Source organism: Antedon bifida, chromosome 6 (genome assembly GCF_963402885.1).
Source record: "Antedon bifida chromosome 6, ecAntBifi1.1, whole genome shotgun sequence".
Classification (NCBI taxonomy): domain Eukaryota; kingdom Metazoa; phylum Echinodermata; class Crinoidea; order Comatulida; family Antedonidae; genus Antedon; species Antedon bifida.
This window is the reverse complement of record NC_136231.1, coordinates 3,407,065-3,427,865: the sequence shown is the minus strand read 5'-3', so window position 1 is coordinate 3,427,865 and position 20,801 is coordinate 3,407,065. Positions and strand designations below refer to the sequence as shown.

The 20,801-nt window shown below is 30.7% G+C and overlaps 2 protein-coding genes across 2 annotated transcripts; both read left to right on the top strand.

The window, feature by feature from the left end:
• Positions 1-1,729: 1,729 nt before the first annotated feature.
• LOC144845605 (alpha-N-acetylneuraminide alpha-2,8-sialyltransferase-like) lies at positions 1,730-9,136 on the top strand. Its single transcript, XM_078703035.1, has 8 exons — positions 1,730-1,758; positions 3,754-3,867; positions 4,234-4,464; positions 5,120-5,276; positions 6,869-6,978; positions 7,305-7,394; positions 7,676-7,926; positions 8,443-9,136. The coding sequence occupies exons 2-8, from the start codon at positions 3,776-3,778 to the stop codon at positions 8,661-8,663; spliced, it is 1,152 nt and encodes a 383-aa protein (XP_078559161.1). The 5' UTR covers positions 1,730-1,758; positions 3,754-3,775; the 3' UTR covers positions 8,664-9,136.
• A 2,355-nt stretch (positions 9,137-11,491) lies between these two features.
• Positions 11,492-20,577, top strand: LOC144845604 (alpha-N-acetylneuraminide alpha-2,8-sialyltransferase-like). The gene is made up of 8 exons (XM_078703034.1): positions 11,492-11,524; positions 13,421-13,534; positions 13,901-14,131; positions 15,187-15,343; positions 17,754-17,863; positions 18,855-18,944; positions 19,223-19,473; positions 19,971-20,577. Exons 2-8 carry the CDS (start codon positions 13,443-13,445, stop codon positions 20,189-20,191), a joined length of 1,152 nt encoding a protein of 383 aa, XP_078559160.1. The 5' UTR covers positions 11,492-11,524; positions 13,421-13,442; the 3' UTR covers positions 20,192-20,577.
• The last annotated feature ends 224 nt before the right edge of the window (positions 20,578-20,801 follow it).

Sequence of the window (20,801 nt, the reverse complement as noted above, 5' to 3'; positions counted from 1 at the left end):
TCATTTTTGTTTGTTTTATTTTTAAACTAGAAAGCCACTCCGAGAGTGCATACCTCCGCCTACTGCAAAATTCTCCTACATAAGATTTCTCCGAGAAAATATTTGTGTGTGTCTTATTGCTGTGTGTGATTTAGACTAATTTCACTACAAGCATGTGTATGCGAATTTGGTGTAATATGTAACCCTTTTAACTAACCATAGATTATGTTGACTAACAATAGAACAGCAACGCCAAAAACAAACGGGTGATTTTGAAATAGGTTTTTTTAAAACTACTCCTATAAAAAAACCTGTAAATTAAATCAATTTATGATTTAAAATTACAAATCACAAATTTTAAATCTTGTACAAGAAGCTTTTTGGACAAGTAGTTCTCGAATAATAAAGTGATTTACGTTCAGATGTACAAAAAAAATGTCTAATATTATAATACTTTATAGTATAGGATAATTTATGAATAAACGTAGGTTTGAGGTTAAAACCATACTCGAACAAGTAACGTATATAATCATTTAGAAATTGAGACGTCAACTGCATATTGGTGGCGCTGTTGCATTTATTCTCCTGACAGCAAATACCGACAATACCCTTCAGCTAACGACAAGTAACAGTCCACTTCACATGTTTTGGCACAACCACGCGATACGTGCGTCTTTTTTTTCGTATTATAGTTCACACTTTTCTATAGAAAATATGAATGAAATAAAATATGAAAACAAAATCGATGTTGTATTTCAAATAACGTTTTGTAAAATAACTGAAACTCTGCTGTCGATTTCACCTTTAGGCGTTGTCGATTTCGTCATAATAATAACAAAAATATATATATATCCGTGGAGGTTCGAACCCAGTCTATAGATGAGAGTAGGCCCTACTCAAAACGGAGCATACCCGTTTACGCCACAAACCACATTTTTAAACAGCCGACAATTTATTGTCTTGTCTCACGTGCTTCTCGTTACATAGTAGTGGGGTTTGCTTTGCACATTGATTTCTATAAACTACCTTTGTTAAAACCACCTCCAGCCAAACATTTATGACCATTGTTAATGTCAGATCTGAATAAGTACAATGAGAGAATTAGAGGGGTTGCTATTTAATATTTCCATTGAAGATTATACACAAACTCGAGATTTTAATAAGATAAGCTTTTGTTAAGTCACCAATATAAAAGTATATCTAACCATAATACAACCATGCATGGACTATGGTATCTCAGTTTGGGTTAACTGTAGCATAGAGAATCAAATGAAAATACACAAATAAAATAAGTACAATGAGAGTAGGCCCTAATATTAAGTATTCCGTAAGTGTTTCACTGTTTTATAGAGTTTTGCCAATCTTGGCGACGGCATCATGCAGGCCATGACAGACTGAAGCATTATTAATATAAAGGCCCAAACTATCCTTATGTCATGAGAATGAGCCAGTTGTCTTTAAATTTCCAAATATCAAGCATAATATATATATTTACTGGCTGTTTTACTTTATCGTTTTGATTTAGCTTTTTTTTTGTATCTCCATTGAGATCCAGCCACTGATACCCACAGCATTGTCATTTTTTCAGTAATTTGCCTTTGGATTTTTATAAAATTTATGATAGCCCCATGATAGCTTGGCGATGGCACGGTTCCTTTCACATACACAATACATTTGTGCGCATGCGTCTTGATCTACCGAAAGCATTTCTGTTTTCACCCAGGATACGCATATCATCTGTAAGTCTGCGAGAAGTGTAAACGGATATTTAACAGTACAGTAAGTAACATTATCTATATTTCTATATTGAATACGATATATAAATCCAAAGGCAAATTACTGAAAAAAATGACAATGCTGTGGGTATCAGTGGCTGGATCTCAATGGAGATACAAAAAAAAAAAGCGAAAAGCTAAATCAAAACGATAAAGTAAACAGCCAGAAAAGTTAGCAGAGCTATACGATATATATGTATACATTTTGTCAAGCCTTGTTAATGGGAGGAAATAGAAAGACAGCTAGGCCTATATCAATTGGGAGGAATATTTCTAAATTACACAAAATCACAAAAAAAAAATCCTGAAGTTAATTGGGAAAGAGGAAAATAAAACATATTTGTGTAAATAAGTAAGCCAGTTTCGACATTTTGGTTAGGATTAAAACATATCAACAAGTGTAAGGCTAACTTCCAATTTCAGAGACAACATTATTTTCTTTGGTTTTGATCCGTTTTATAGTGCTTTAAATCACATTTTACTTTAAGCAATACATCGACGTAGAGTTAAAGAATACTACGAAAGACCTAATTAATTGTATTAAATCAAAATCTAATATAGAAAGTTATTTATTAAAAAAAATGCAACTTTGGTGGAAACATTCGAAATCAAATGGAAAGTTTTAAATGGTGTATTTGCTTGACTTGACACCTATAACTACAGTATTCTACAATGCGAACATTTATATATAAAATATCTACATTTATGCGAACATTTTTATATTCAATTTTGCTAGCGTTAATTTAAGGTCATTATTGTGAAGACTTGTTAACAATAATTATTGGTTGAGTAATCTGACGTGTACGCTAAGGCACTATAATCAGACAAAAATTCAATGTCAAAGGAATTAGTTTTTCAGTGTTTTTAACCGTTCATTAAAACGGAACTGAAACTAACTTTGTTAGGCATGCTATTGTTATAATATTACAATTTGAAAAAGAATCGGTCACACTAGATGATTACATAAAGTATTCTTCATGAACACCATGTTTAAATTTAAATCAGTTCAACCATGGAGGTATACTGTAAATTTCTCCATGGTTCAAGTGTGACCTTTTGCACATTTCACAGAATGATCCTTAACACAAATTCTCTGGAAGATTCGAAGTTGTTCAAATCAGGTAAATCAGGAAAGACTGTGATACTGAGTATAATATCCTACCACAAATCACCACTCGAATGGTTACTTATCTAAAAGGGTCATAAAGTTTTTCTTCTAAGATTTGTTTTTAATTTGTCGTGGAATTGTTGGTACAGTAGTTGTATTCTGAAAGGTTTTGGCATGACACTTTACTTGCATTTAATTTCAAGCGCGACTCTACAGCTTACTATGTCGGTCGGTCGGTTGGTCGGTAAACACTAACTTGAGCACGCGACTGTAGCCATTATGTATATGGACTTGTTACAATTCTAGACCTACAACACAGCACAAAACAATGGTATATCAGGGAAGAGTAAAATTAATAATTTCACTCTTCTCTATAAGCGGTGATTACTATTTGCTTAATACGATTAATACATTAATACACATGAATAATTAATTTTCAAAACAAAATCTACATGTTCAAAGATGACTATTGTCTAAGAAATAATTATTGATCCGTACCGTATGGTAGTCTACTATTAAAGCCTAATTACACTAGGCCGATAATAATCAACAATACATTATAGATAAACCCAGGGAAGAGAGAAATTTCGCTCTTTCCTGGATAAACATACCTTTTTTGTTGCATAAAACAAAATGAATTTGATGAAATCAAATGACGTCATGATAAATAAGAACAGTAACAACATCACTCTTTTTGAGATTTTAAATAGAAAAATTAAATAAATATTATGTCCTTAATAAAAGTACCGTACTGTCCTTTGATAGACCTAGATCTTTAGAAAAAATGTTGTTTTAATGTTAAAAGTCGATATATTGAGTTATATTTCCATTTTTAATTTCCATTTTTTTATTTCTGAATCATCATTATTATTCTTCTTTTTTTCTATTTAGTTAAATTCCAGTATCAATAACGATGGCACGCTGTTTAAAGAAATCACGTAACATAAGGAATGGGGTTATATTAATTGGAGTCATTATTATCGTCTACAAAGTGGCAATGAACGAGTAAGCTGTATAGGGCATATACTACTTATTATTAAAAATATATATCAAAATAAAATTTAGGAAATAAGACATATTTCAATAAGTTTGTTTGAAATACGAAGTTTTACGGAAAACAATATATTTTGCCAAGCACCGTGTCCAGTTTCTGGATAATTGGTGGAATTTGACATGTTGTTCAGTATGGGCCAAGAACAGCACGTGGACGAAAGTAAAAGTATTGGATTTGGAAGGTATTTTAGGCATAATGTTGTTAAAGGTTGTTTGGTGATGATGGGTGGTTGACTCTTTATCTTCAGTGTAATTACGTAAATGAATATTGATAAGAAAATTAGATCAATGTCGTATCTTTTTTATTACTAAATACAGAAATGCCATTACCCAAAATACACCAGCCGAGAAGCAATGCACATGTGACCTACGTAAAACGGATACGATAACAGCGGTGGTCAACGCAGTGTACACATATTCTTTGCCGAAAAAAAAGGAAAAATATGCTTTTATTGAAGACCTGGGCCACAATTTTACAAATAAACAAGACCTTATAGAATTACTGTTACAACCATGGACAAAAAATCACTCAAATCTCGTCGAACTTAGGTAGGTTGAAATTATATAATCTTATATTGAGGAAGGGGTTGGAAACAGAAATTTGACCTAAAAATGGAAAGGAAGATATAGGGTACTACACGGAAATACAAATCTATTCTTGCAATTATGATATGGCCTTAAAGTATGGAAAACCCCCCGGCAAAATGCATTCAGTATGAACAAATCGATTATTTAGCCTCGGCAATATGCCTAAGGAAAGAGAATAAATAGACTGTATTTCGTTTTATCATTGTTGAATGTGTAATGTAATGTAAAATTGGTAAAAGAATTAACTGCTTTAAATACTGCTGTGCATTTATTTTATTATACTAGTGTAGAAAAGGGGTATTGAACTATACAATGTACTGTACGCTTAGTATTTCGGCTAGAAATAAGCTTCCAATAGTTTGTTTAAAGACATTTAAAACATGCCATACAATTAACAGAAAGAAAAAAAACTTTACCTTGATTTACCTTGATCCTAGGACTTAAAGCTTAACTCATTTGCCCCTGTGTATTCATTCCTGAGTATTTATTTGGTACTTTGATATGGTGATTAGGCAATGTTCTTAATTCCAGATTTACAATTGGTTTATTGTTGCCAAATTATCTTTTCAGGAATTTAAATAAATTTACTGTTTTCTTTTTCTTTTTGATGATACAGAAAACGAATGTATGGAACAAATTACAACGACCCGAATATTACTGATGCCATGTTTGCCAGTCAAGAAAATTTGAAACCAAGACAAAAAATACCATACGTGTTTTTAAAACAAAGATTGCATACACTGACCGGTAAACTACATAGTCAGTTGATAAAGGTGTGATTATATTTATTTTAATAATACACATAATTTTTTTATTTTTTATTATATATTTAGGGAAATTGCCAAGGATATCCATAAGCGAATTCATTCACTATCCTTCTTAAAGGTGGCAATCCTGTTTACAAGACAAACATAATAATATACAAGATGCTCTACATAAACAAAGCATTATTACAATTGCAATATATTATGTTTGGATAATAGATCTATCCGTTAATTAAGGAAGGTAAATGGCAGCATTTGGAATTAGTCAATATCTTCATAATTTGTTTCATTAAACGCCTTGATGGATCAATGATCTTGGTGTGGAATCAAATAAAGAAACCAAAGAAAAAAAAACTCAATCTATTATAATATTTCAATGCCATAAAGATAAGAAAGAGATATTAAATATCACTGCTGATCGGTATTTACACCGTTACGACACTTGGATTCCATTACGAAAGGACAGGGTAGGCCTACACATTTTGACCATAGTTCCTATCACCAATTTAATGTTGATGGGTCTAAGATTAGGTTGTTTTTCCGTATTAAAATTCCGCAATATGATTTAGAGTGAATACAGTAATAGTATAGGACATACGTCTTAATAATTCCAAAATGTGCAAGTATCTTATTTTTTTCTCACCATTAAATATCTATTGTTCCCCCACATCCCCCCAAATGAAAATTAATAATATCATACTTTGGGCAATAGGCCATTTTCATTTTATAGACCCTCCCCCCCCCGCCCCCTCTAAATAAAAATATATAATATAGTAATATAGAATAAACACTATATGCTAAATTTAATATTTCATCCAAGTTTTGATCATATTCATTAGGCCTTCATTTTTAATACAACATATATATATATAAACACATTAGGCAAAGAACATTAATTCTAAACCGCCCGGTGATATACTGAAATTTAATTAATTAATTTGAAACGATAAAGATGAGGAAATCTGTGAGAATGAGAAAATGTCGCCCCAACCGAGACTCGAACTCGGACCGCCTGCTTGATATGCATATTTGGCCATATATTATGTGACACTATTGGATATTCAACAGGGGAACAATGTATTTGAGATAGATAAATAGAATATCACAAAGTAAAAGGCCTAATTCACACAATAAGGTATGCGGTATCTTGAATGTATACTGTTTTGTTCTTAGTGATTTTCCACACACACTATATTTACATAATAATATAATAATAATATTCACACAATGAGGTATTAATGTATATCCAGGGAAGAGTTAAATTGAATTAGCTTGTGGAAATGAAATAACAGCTTGTAATTTAACTCTTCCCTGGTATAACATACTACAGTATTCTTATTCATTCAACCATACTCTCTTCTTTATAATTGTATGGTCTAAATGTTTGCTTACAATAACCAATCGATACAAATAAACCATACTCTCTTCTTTATAATTGTATGGTCTAAACGTTTGCTTACAATAACCAATCGATACAAATAAACCATACTCTCTTCTTTATAATTGTATGGTCTAAACGTTTGCTTACAATAACAAATCGATACAAATAATGTAATTGAGTGTATAATTTTAATACAAAATAATATTTCATTTTAAAATAGAAATTGCCGTTTAAAAAGCGCTACTCAAGTTGTTCTGTTGTCGGCAATAGTGGTATCATAATAAACTCAAGCTGTGGAAAAGCCATCGATCAGGCTGAATTTGTCTTTAGGTAAAGGCTTTGAATTGGACATTCTAGATAGGTATAAATAGGCGTAGGATGGCGTTAAAAGAGGAGCAGTCACTTACTCTTACAACAGACTCAACTTTTTTTGAATTACACACTTAAAAAGATCATGGAATTATATACTGAAATGAATCACTTTCTTTCTTTCTTTCTTTCTTTCTTTCTTTCTTTCTTTCTTTCTTTCTTTCTTTCTTTCTTTCTTTCTTTCTTTCTTTCTTTCTTTCTTTCTTTCTTTCTTTCTTTCTTTCTTTCTTTCTATTCTTAGTAGATTAGAAGGACGACAATTTACTAAATATTGTTTGAATTATTAGATTTAATGCACCACCAATCAAACCATTCACGAATGATGCTGGGCGAAAGACCAATCTTACCACAGTGAATGGATCACTCATTAGAAAACGGTATGTTACAATCACCCTAGACTACTGTAAACCTATAATATTTTACAATTTAGTTTGTTCTCGGTACTGTATATCTATTTCCGAACCATCATAGGAATATTTGTTAATACAACATCACAGGTGTTGTTTAGGAGTAACCTAACCCTAAACCTTACATCATACAGGCACTGAATGTGATATAAATGAGATGCTGTATCTAAATAAATAGTAGGATATGGAGATACAGGACTGGGAATTGGGTGAAAATGCAACTCATTACAAATTTTCATTTTGGTTTAAAGATTTAGGCAGATTTCAGATGTAAATGGTACGACGGAAAACGGATATAAATTTATGGACTATTTAATGCAATACGACCGGGCTTACTTTTTGTTTCCTGGCTTTCATGAAGGTGGTAGTACAAAGCTATGTTTCGGTGCTGCGAATCTCCTCTCCAAAAATGCCACGTTAGCCGATCGTTCACTCTTTATGCGACCAGATAACTATCTTGCAGTTGCTAAGTTCTGGAATATGACGTCGGTTTTAAGTTCAGGTTAGTGTTTTCTTGTTATTTATTTGGCAAAATAGGTCTATAGACCTTACTTGCCAAGTATTTGCCAAGTATGTTTACTTGCTTTGTATGTTTATCTAGACTTTTTTTTCTTTCTTGCAAATAGCTATTCAACAGACTATGCCTCATAGTGATTATCAGAATTCGATATACTGGCACACAAACTTTTTTTAAAACTCGTTATCTTCAATATTGTGTCATTAGCACGTCCTCTGTCGTAGTATTTTCCTCAGTTTTTGAGCGCTTAATTTATTTTCTGTATTTTGTTTTGTTGAGTTATTGTTTCAGGTCTATGGTTATATGAATGATTAAATGAATACGCATTTTCATGGTCGATAACAAGTGTCCCAACTTACGGAATTTCTAAATTTTTTCCAAACATCCTGATTATGTTTAAGTAGCCACATATTAACCTCAGTTTGCCAATTTCAAATATTATACTTATTTTGTACGATTATAACAATGTATACCATGAATTGTTTATGTTTATTTTTGTAGGTTTTTTCGTAGTTAATGCAGCATTATCAATGTGTGATAACGTCAATTTGTATGGATTTTGGCCATTCTATAATGATTATCATAATCGCAGCCTACCATATCATTATTTTGAAATAATGAAAATGACAAGAAAAACACATCATTTTGGAGAGGAATTTCAAATACTTTCTGATTTGCATCGTAAAGGAGTCCTAAAAATGAATTTCGATGCATGTGTATGAAAGGTTTGTGGAGCCAAGAACGTTTGAAAAAAAGTATAGGGCCCTAATCCATGAAAAACATTGGTGGCGTAAAATGGCGCTGATTGGTGGAATCAGATTCTTCAACTAGGCCCATGCAATGTTATCTGGATCTGGAAAACTACTAAAAGGCCAAATTGGTAAATTATTATTATTATGACTATGTTACAATTTTATTTAAATAAAAAGTGTCTAGATGTTGCTATACCTATAATAGTAGAAGGTATTCTGAAGAAATTATTGATTAAAAACATTATTTTTTTAATTTAAAAAATGATAAAATGATTACTTATTTAATTGATTGAATTAAATTATTCATACCAAGGAGTTTTAGAATTTCAAAATATCCTTTAAAATCTTATCGTTGCATTGTGCGGCTCACAATACAATAACTTTATTTGGTTTTTTTTCACAGTACGTTTTTTAATTTAATTTTAAACTATTATACTTTGATATCGCACCTAGATTTTATTTGATTTTAACTCAATTTTACTTGATTTACAATCAAGTTACGTTTATGTATAAGCATTTCTCACAATTTCTGGTGATAGGCCTTTTTACACACAATGTCTGTTTTTTGTTCAGTTCTTGCACAATGTTAGTTATGGTTTTTTTTTCAGTTCTTGTTAGTTATATTTTTTAGCATAATTGGCTTAATAACATTAGCTATATTTTTAACTAGTTTAAACAAAATGACTTAGGTTTGTGCAATATTATAGATAATAAGTCACATTGGTATACGGCCTACTCCTTCTTCACATAGCATTATACTGCTCTCGACTTTTGGTTGAGTCATTTCAATTCAGTTCTCGTCCCAAATTAATGTCAGTATGCTGCCCTCAACTTTCATGTAAGTACCGTTGTTACTTTTTTTTGCTTCCATCTCAAACAGGAAACTGCTATGGTTTGAAATATTGAATATTAAAGCCTTATTGTTTATAAAATCGATAATTGTGAAGGGAACATTTTTATTTAACATGTTTAACATTACATCAGGTTTCTGTACAAAATTATTGAATCTACTGAATACTAAAATAAATTATGCGATTTCTTTTAGTCATTTTTGTTTGTTTTATTTTTAAACTAGAAAGCCACTCCGAGAGTGCATACCTCCGCCTACTGCAAAATTCTCCTACATAAGATTTCTCCGAGAAAATATTTGTGTGTGTCTTATTGCTGTGTGTGATTTAGACTAATTTCACTACAAGCATGTGTATGCGAATTTGGTGTAATATGTAACCCTTTTAACTAACCATAGATTATGTTGACTAACAATAGAACAGCAACGCCAAAAACAAACGGGTGATTTTGAAATAGGTTTTTTTAAAACTACTCCTATAAAAAAAACCTGTAAATTAAATCAATTTATGATTTAAAATTACAAATCACAAATTTTAAATCTTGTACAAGAAGCTTTTTGGACAAGTAGTTCTCGAATAATAAAGTGATTTACGTTCAGATGTACTAAAAAAATGTCTAATATTATAATACTTTATAGTATAGGATAATTTATGAATAAACGTAGGTTTGAGGTTAAAACCATACTCGAACAAGTAACGTATATAATCATATCAAGAAGAACAAGTAAATACAACAATTAGAAATTGAGACGTCAACTGCATATTGGTGGCGCTGTTGCATTTATTCTCCTGACAGCAAATACCGACAATACCCTTCAGCTAACGACAAGTAACAGTCCACTTCACATGTTTTGGCACAACCCGCGCGATACGTGCGTCTTTTTTTTCGTATTATAGTTCACACTTTTCTATAGAAAATATGAATGAAATAAAATATGAAAACAAAATCGATGTTGTATTTCAAATAACGTTTTGTAAAATAACTGAAACTCTGCTGTCGATTTCACCTTTAGGCGTTGTCGATTTCGTCATAATAATAACAAAAATATATATATATCCGTGGAGGTTCGAACCCAGTCTATAGATGAGAGTAGGCCCTACTCAAAACGGAGCATACCCGTTTACGCCACAAACCACATTTTTAAACAGCCGACAATTTATTGTCTTGTCTCACGTGCTTCTCGTTACATAGTAGTGGGGTTTGCTTTGCACATTGATTTCTATAAACTACCTTTGTTAAAACCACCTCCAGCCAAACATTTATGACCATTGTTAATGTCAGATCTGAATAAGTACAATGAGAGAATTAGAGGGGTTGCTATTTAATATTTCCATTGAAGATTATACACAAACTCGAGATTTTAATAAGATAAGCTTTTGTTAAGTCACCAATATAAAAGTATATCTAACCATAATACAACCATGCATGGACTATGGTATCTCAGTTTGGGTTAACTGTAGCATAGAGAATCAAATGAAAATACACAAATAAAATAAGTACAATGAGAGTAGGCCCTAATATTAAGTATTCCGTAAGTGTTTCACTGTTTTATAGAGTTTTGCCAATCTTGGCGACGGCATCATGCAGGCCATGACAGACTGAAGCATTATTAATATAAAGGCCCAAACTATCCTTATGTCATGAGAATGAGCCAGTTGTCTTTAAATTTCCAAATATCAAGCATAATATATATATTTACTGGCTGTTTTACTTTATCGTTTTGATTTAGCTTTTTTTTTGTATCTCCATTGAGATCCAGCCACTGATACCCACAGCATTGTCATTTTTCAGTAATTTGCCTTTGGATTTTTATAAAATTTATGATAGCCCCATGATAGCTTGGCGATGGCACGGTTCCTTTCACATACACAATACATTTGTGCGCATGCGTCTTGATCTACCGAAAGCATTTCTGTTTTCACCCAGGATACGCATATCATCTGTAAGTCTGCGAGAAGTGTAAACGGATATTTAACAGTACAGTAAGTAACATTATCTATATTTCTATATTGAATACGATATATAAATCCAAAGGCAAATTACTGAAAAAAATGACAATGCTGTGGGTATCAGTGGCTGGATCTCAATGGAGATACAAAAAAAAAAAGCGAAAAGCTAAATCAAAACGATAAAGTAAACAGCCAGAAAAGTTAGCAGAGCTATACGATATATATGTATACATTTTGTCAAGCCTTGTTAATGGGAGGAAATAGAAAGACAGCTAGGCCTATATCAATTGGGAGGAATATTTCTAAATTACACAAAATCACAAAAAAAATTCCTGAAGTTAATTGGGAAAGAGGAAAATAAACTTCCCAATTGTAAACAGATTGAACGGTGGAACATATTTGTGTAAATAAGTAAGCCAGTTTCGACATTTTGGTTAGGATTAAAACATATCAACAAGTGTAAGGCTAACTTCCAATTTCAGAGACAACATTATTTTCTTTGGTTTTTGGAAACATTCGAAATCAAATGGAAAGTTTTAAATGGTGTATTTGCTTGACTTGACACCTATAACTACAGTATTCTACAATGCGAACATTTATATATAAAATATCTACATTTATGCGAACATTTTTATATTCAATTTTGCTAGCGTTAATTTAAGGTCATTATTGTGAAGACTTGTTAACAATAATTATTGGTTGAGTAATCTGACGTGTACGCTAAGGCACTATAATCAGACAAAAATTCAATGTCAAAGGAATTAGTTTTTCAGTGTATTTAACCGTTCATTAAAACGGAACTGAAACTAACTTTGTTAGGCATGCTATTGTTATAATATTACAATTTAAAAAAGAATCGGTCACACTAGATGATTACATAAAGTATTCTTCATGAACACCATGTTTAAATTTAAATCAGTTCAACCATGGAGGTATACTGTAAATTTCTCCATGGTTCAAGTGTGACCTTTTGCACATTTCACAGAATGATCCTTAACACAAATTCTCTGGAAGATTCGAAGTTGTTCAAATCAGGTAAATCAGGAAAGACTGTGATACTGAGTATAATATCCTACCACAAATCACCACTCGAATGGTTACTTATCTAAAAGGGTCATAAAGTTTTTCTTCTAAGATTTGTTTTTAATTTGTCGTGGAATTGTTGGTACAGTAGTTGTATTCTGAAAGGTTTTGGCATGACACTTTACTTGCATTTAATTTCAAGCGCGACTCTACAGCTTACTATGTCGGTCGGTCGGTTGGTCGGTAAACACTAACTTGAGCACGCGACTGTAGCCATTATGTATATGGACTTGTTACAATTCTAGACCTACAACACAGCACAAAACAATGGTATATCAGGGAAGAGTAAAATTAATAATTTCACTCTTCTCTATAAGCGGTGATTACTATTTGCTTAATACGATTAATACATTAATACACATGAATAATTAATTTTCAAAACAAAATCTTCAAAGATGACTATTGTCTAAGAAATAATTATTGATCCGTACCGTATGGTAGTCTACTATTAAAGCCTAATTACACTAGGCCGATAATAATCAACAATAAATTATAGATAAACCCAGGGAAGAGAGAAATTTCACTCTTTCCTGGATAAACATACCTTTTTTGTTGCATAAAACAAAATGAATTTGATGAAATCAAATGACGTCATGATAAATAAGAACAGTAACAACATCACTCTTTTTGAGATTTTAAATAGAAAAATTAAATAAATATTATGTCCTAATAAAAGGACCGTACTGTCCTTTGATAGACCTAGATCTTTAGAAAAAATGTTGTTTTAATGTTAAAAGTCGATATATTGAGTTATATTTCCATTTTTAATTTCCATTTTTTTATTTCTGAAAAATAAAAGAGTTGATATTTTTTTTATCATTATTATTCTTCTTTCTTTCTATTTAGTTAAATTCCAGTATCAATAACGATGGCACGCTGTTTAAAGAAATCACGTAACATAAGGAATGGGGTTATATTAATTGGAGTCATTATTATCGTCTACAAAGTGGCAATGAACGAGTAAGTTGTATAAGGCATATAATACTTATTATGAAAAATATATATCAAAATAAAATTTAGGAAATAAGACATATTTCAATAAGTTTGTTTGAAATACGAAGTTTTACGGAAAACAATATATTTTGCCAAGCACCGTGTCCAGTTTCTGGATAATTTGTGGAATTTGACATGTTGATCAGTATGGGCCAAGAACAGCACGTGGACGAAAGTAAAAGTATTGGATTTGGAAGGTATTTTAGGCATAATGTTGTTAAAGGTTGTTTGGTGATGATGGGTGGTTGACTCTTTATCTTCAGTGTAATTACGTAAATGAATATTGATAAGAAAATTAGATCAATGTCGTATCTTTTTTATTACTAAATACAGAAATGCCATTACCCAAAATACACCAGCCGAGAAGCAATGCACATGTGACCTACGTAAAACGGATACGATAGCAGCGGTGGTCAACGCAGTGTACACATATTCTTTGCCGAAAAAAAAGGAAAAATATGCTTTTATTGAAGACCTGGGCCACAATTTTACAAATAAACAAGACCTTATAGAATTACTGTTACAACCATGGACAAAAAATCACTCAAATCTCGTCGAACTTAGGTAGGTTGAAATTATATAATCTTATATTGAGGAAGGGGTTGGAAACAGAAATTTGACCTAAAAATGGAAATGAAGATATAGGGTACTACACGGAAATACAAATCTATTCTTGCAATTATGGCCTTAAAGTATGGAAAACATCCCGGCAAAATGCATTAATTATGAACAAATCGATTATTTAGCCTCGGCAATATGCCTAAGGAAAGAGAATAAATAGACTGTATTTCGTTTTATCATTGTTGAATGTTTTGTGTATAAAATTGGTAAAAGAATTAACTGCTTTAAATACTGCTGTGCATTTATGTTATTATACTAGTGTAGAAAAGGGGTATTGAACTATAAGAAATAAGCTTATTTGTACAGAATATACCAACATTACGGCGTGTAAAATAAATAGAAGAATTACATTACATCAATACAATAATTGCAAGTTAATTGATTAAAGCTGTCTAGTATACATGATATGGAAACATAATACGGTACTGTAGTATACATTAAAACATAACAATATAATAAAATACGCATGAGTAGAAAGTCTCAATGGTTTAGCCCAGAGAGAGAGTGTAGGCCTGCGAGAAACAATGTACTGTACGCTTAGTATTTCGCATGAGTAGAAAGTCTCAATGGTTTAGCCCAGAGAGAGAGAGTGTAGGCCTGCGAGAAACAATGTACTGTACGCTTAGTATTTCGCATGAGTAGAAAGTCTCAATGGTTTAGCCCAGAGAGAGAGAGTGTAGGCCTGCGAGAAACAATGTACTGTACGCTTAGTATTTCGGCTAGAAATAAACTTCCAATATTTTGTTTAAAGACATTTAAAACATGCCATACAATTAACAGAAAGAAAAAAAACTTTACCTTGATTTACCTTGATCCTAGGACTTAAAGCTTAACTCATTTGCCCCTGTGTATTCATTCCTGAGTATTTATTTGGTACTTTGATATGGTGATTAGGCAATGTTCTTAATTCCAGATTTACAATTGGTTTATTGTTGCCAAATTATCTTTTCAGGAATTTAGATAAATTTACTGTTTTCTTTTTCTTTTTGATGATATAGAAAACGAATGTATGGAACAAATTACAACGACCCGAATATTACTGATGCCATGTTTGCCAGTCAAGAAAATTTGAAACCAAGACAAAAAATACCATACGTGTTTTTAAAACAAAGATTACATACACTGACCGGTAAACTACATAGTCAGTTGATAAAGGTGTGATTATATTTATTTTAATAATACACATAATTTTTTTATTTTTTATTATATATTTAGGGAAATTGCCAAGGATATCCATAAGCGAATTCATTCACTATCCTTCTTAAAGGTGGCAATCCTGTTTACAAGACAAACATAATAATATACAAGATGCTCTACATAAACAAAGCATTATTACAATTGCAATATATTATGTTTGGATAATAGATCTATCCGTTAATTAAGGAAGGTAAATGGCAGCATTTGGAATTAGTCAATATCTTCATAATTTGTTTCATTAAACGCCTTGATGGATCAATGATCTTGGTGTGGAACCAAATAAAGAAACCAAAGAAAAAAAAACTCAATCTATTATAATATTTCAATGCCATAAAGATAAGAAAGAGATATTAAATATCACTGCTGATCGGTATTTACACCGTTACGACACTTGGATTCCATTACGAAAGGACAGGGTAGGCCTACACATTTTGACCATAGTTCCTATCACCAATTTAATGTTGATGGGTCTAAGATTAGGTTGTTTTTCCGTATTAAAATTCCGCAATATGATTTAGAGTGAATACAGTAATAGTATAGGACATACGTCTTAATAATTCCAAAATGTGCAAGTATCTTATTTTTTTCTCAACATTAAATATCTATTGTTCCCCCCACATCCCCCCAAATGAAAATTAATAATATCATACTTTGGGCCATAGGCCATTTTCATTTTATAAAAAGACCATACATATAAACACATTAGGCAAAGAACATTAATTCTAAACCGCCCGGTGATATACTGAAATTTAATTAATTAATTTGAAACGATAAAGATGAGGAAATCTGTGAGAATGAGAAAATGTCGCCCCAACCGAGACTCGAACTCAGACCGCCTGCTTGATATGCATATTTGGCCATATATTATGTGACACTATTGGATATTCAACAGGGGAACAATGTATTTGAAATAGATAAATAGAATATCACAAAGTAAAAGGCCTAATTCACACAATAATAATAATAATGATAATGATAATGATAATGATAATGATAATGATAATGATAATGATAATGATAATGATAATGATAATGATAATGATAATGATAATGATAATGATAATGATAATGATAATGATAATGATAATGATAATGATAATGATAATGATAATGATAATGATAATGATAATGATAATGATAATGATAATGATAATGATAATGATAATGATAATGATAATGATAATGATAATGATAATGATAATGATAATGATAATGATAATGATAATGATAATGATAATGATAATGATAATGATAATGATAATGATAATGATAATGATAATGATAATGATAATGATAATGATAATGATAATGATAATGATAATGATAATGATAATGATAATGATAATGATAATGATAATGATAATGATAATGATAATGATAATGATAATGATAATGATAATGATAATGATAATGATAATGATAATGATAATGATAATGATAATGATAATGATAATGATAATGATAATGATAATGATAATGATAATGATAATGATAATGATAATGATAATGATAATGATAATGATAATGATAATGATAATGATAATGATAATGATAATGATAATGATAATGATAATGATAATGATAATGATAATGATAATGATAATGATAATGATAATGATAATGATAATGATAATGATAATGATAATGATAATGATAATGATAATGATAATGATAATGATAATGATAATGATAATGATAATGATAATGATAATGATAATGATAATGATAATGATAATGATAATGATAATGATAATGATAATGATAATGATAATGATAATGATAATGATAATGATAATGATAATGATAATGATAATGATAATGATAATGATAATGATAATGATAATGATAATGATAATGATAATGATAATGATAATGATAATGATAATGATAATGATAATGATAATGATAATGATAATGATAATGATAATGATAATGATAATGATAATGAGATAATGATAATGATAATGATAATGATAATGATAATGATAATGATAATGATAATGATAATGATAATGATAATGATAATGATAATGATAATGATAATGATAATAATAATAATTATGTATACTGTTTTGTTCTTATTGATTTTCCACACACACTATATTTACATAATAATATAATAATAATATTCACAAAATGAGGTATTAATGTATATCCAGGGAAGAATTGAATTAGCTTGTGGAAATGAAATAACAGCTTGTAATTTAACTCTTCCCTGGTATAACATACTACAGTATTCTTATTCATTCAACCATACTCTCTTCTTTATAATTGTATGGTCTAATGTTTGCTTACAATAACCAATCGATACAAATAATGTACTTGAGTGTATAATTTTAATACAAAATAATATTTCATTTTAAAATAGAAATTGCCGTTTAAAAAGCGCTACTCAAGTTGTTCTGTTGTCGGTAATAGTGGTATCATAATAAACTCAAGCTGTGGAAAAGCCATCGATCAGGCTGAATTTGTCTTTAGGTAAAGGCTTTGAATTGGACATTCTAGATAGGTATAAATAGGCGTAGGATGGCGTTAAAAGAGGAGCAGTCGCCTACTCTTACAACAGACTTAACTTTTTTTTAATTACACACTTAATAAGGTCATGGAATTATATACTGAAATGAATCACTTTCTTTCTTTTTCTTTCTTTCTTTCTTTCTTTCTTTCTTTCTTTCTTTCTTTCTTTCTTTCTTTCTTTCTTTCTTTCTTTCTTTCTTTCTTTCTTTCTTTCTTTCTTTCTTTCTTTCTTTCTTTCTTTCTTACTTTCTTTCTTTCTCTTTCTTTCTTTCTTTCTTTCTTTCTTTCTTTCTTTCTTTTTTTCTTTCTTTCTTTCTTTCTTTTTTCTTTCTTTCTTTCTTTCTTTCTTTCTTTCTTTCTTTCTTTCTTTCTTTCTTTCTTTCTTTCTTTCTTTCTTTCTTTCTTTCTTTCTTTCTTTCTTTCTTTCTTTCTTTCTTTCTTTCTTTCTTTCTTTCTTTCTTTCTTTCTTTCTTTCTTTCTTTCTTTCTTTCTTTCTTTCTTTCTTTCTTTCTTTCTTTCTTTCTTTCTTTCTTTCTTTCTTTCTTTCTTTCTTTCTTTCTTTCTTTCTTTTTTCTTTCTTTCTTTCTTTCTTTCTTTCTTTCTTCTTTCTTTCTTTCTTTCTTTCTTTCTTTCTTTCTTTCTTTCTTTCTTTCTTTCTTTTTTTCTTTCTTTCTTTCTTTTTTCTTTCTTTCTTTCTTTCTTTCTTTCTTCCTTCTTTCTTTCTTTCTTTCTTTCTTCTTTCTTTCTTTCTTTCTTTCTTTCTTTCTTTCTTTCTTTCTTTCTTTCTTTCTTTCTTTCTTTCTTTCTTTCTTTCTTTCTTCTTTCTTTCTTTCTTTCTTTCTTTCTTTCTTTCTTTCTTTCTTTCTCTCTCTCTTTCTTTCTTTCTTTCTTTCTTTCTATTCTTAGTAGATTAGAAGGACAAAAATTTACTAAATATTGTTTGAATTATTAGATTTAATGCACCACCAATCAAACCATTCACGAATGATGCTGGGAGAAAGACCAATCTTACCACAGTGAATGGGTCACTCATTAGAAAACGGTATGTTACAATCACCCTAGACTACTGTAAACCTATAATATTTTACAATTTAGTTTGTTCTCGGTACTGTATATCTATTTCCGAACCATCATAGGAATATTTGTTAATACAACATCACAGGTGTTGTTTAGGAGTAACCTAACCCTAAACCTTACATCATACAGGCACTGAATGTGATATAAATGAGATGCTGTATCTAAATAAATAGTAGGATATGGAGATACAGGACTGGGAATTGGGTGAAAATGCAACTCACAAATGTTCATTTTGGTTTAAAGATTTAGGCAGATTTCAGATGTAAATGGTACGACGGAAAACGGATATAAATTTATGGACTATTTAATGCAATACGACCGGGCTTACTTTTTGTTTCCTGGCTTTCATGAAGGTGGTAGTACAAAGCTATGTTTCGGTGCTGCAAATCTCCTCTCCAAAAATGCCACGTTAGCCGATCGTTCACTCTTTATGCGACCAGATAACTTTCTAGCAGTTGCTAAGTTCTGGAATATGACGTCGGTTTTAAGTTCAGGTTAGTGTTTTCTTGTTATTTATTTGGCAAAATAGGTCTAGACCTTACTTGAAAAGTATTTGCCAAGTATGTTTATCTAGACTTCTTTTTCTTTCTTGCAAATAGCTATTCAACAGACTATGCCTCATAGTGATTATCAGAATTCGATATACTGGCACACAAACTTTTTTTTAAACTCGTTATCTTCAATATTGTGTCATTAGCACGTCCTCTGTCGTAGTATTTTCCTCAGTTTTTGAGCACTTAATTTATTTTCTGTATTTTGTTTTGTTGAGTTATTGTTTCAGGTCTATGGTTATATGAATGATTAAATGAATACGCATTTTCATTGTCGATAACAAGTGTCCCAACTTACGGAATTTCTAAATTTTTTCCAAACATCCTGATTATGTTTAAGTAGCCACATATTAACCTCAGTTTGCCAATTTCAAATATTATACTTATTTCGTACGATTATAACAATGTATACCATGAATTGTTTATGTTTATTTTTGTAGGTTTTTTCGTGGTTAATGCAGCATTATCAATGTGTGATAACGTCAATTTGTATGGATTTTGGCCATTCTATAATGATTATCATAATCGCAGCCTACCATTTCATTATTATGAAATATGGAAAAGTACAAAAAAAACACATCATTTTGGAGAGGAATTTCAAATACTTTCTGATTTGCATCGTAAAGGAGTCCTAAAAATGAATTTCGATGCATGTGTATGAAAGGTTTGTGGAGCCAAGAACGTTTGAAAAAAGTATAGGGCCCTAATCCATGAAAACATTGGTGGCGTAACATGGCGCTGATTGAGGGAATCAGATTCTTCAACTAGGCCCATGCAATGTTATCTGGATCTGGAAAACTAATAAAAGGCCAAATTGGTAAATTATTATTATTATGACTATGTTACAATTTTATTTAAATAAAAAGTGTCTAGATGTTGCTATATAGACTAGTCCAGATTTGAGAAAAATGAAATGCTGTAGGCATTTCGTGTTAAAAGCAAAAAAACATGTGTTTTAGGGTAATTTCGGGGTGCTGAATTCAAATCTGCTGTTTACTAGGCTCAATTTTTAGATCTTCACCCTTAAAATGTGAAAAACAAAATGGCCGCCATTTCAGACTTATTTTGGCTTATAACTTGACTTCTAAGTGACGTAGCAAGTTAAAAATGGTTTCTATACCTATGTTTGTGATATGAAGATTCCAAATATACTGTTATTAAAGTTGTAAATATTCTATTTCAGCCGCCATGTTTGAAATCCAAGATGGCCGCCATTTTAAACATATTTTGCCTTATTAACTTGACTTTTAAGTAACATAGTAGGTTAAAAA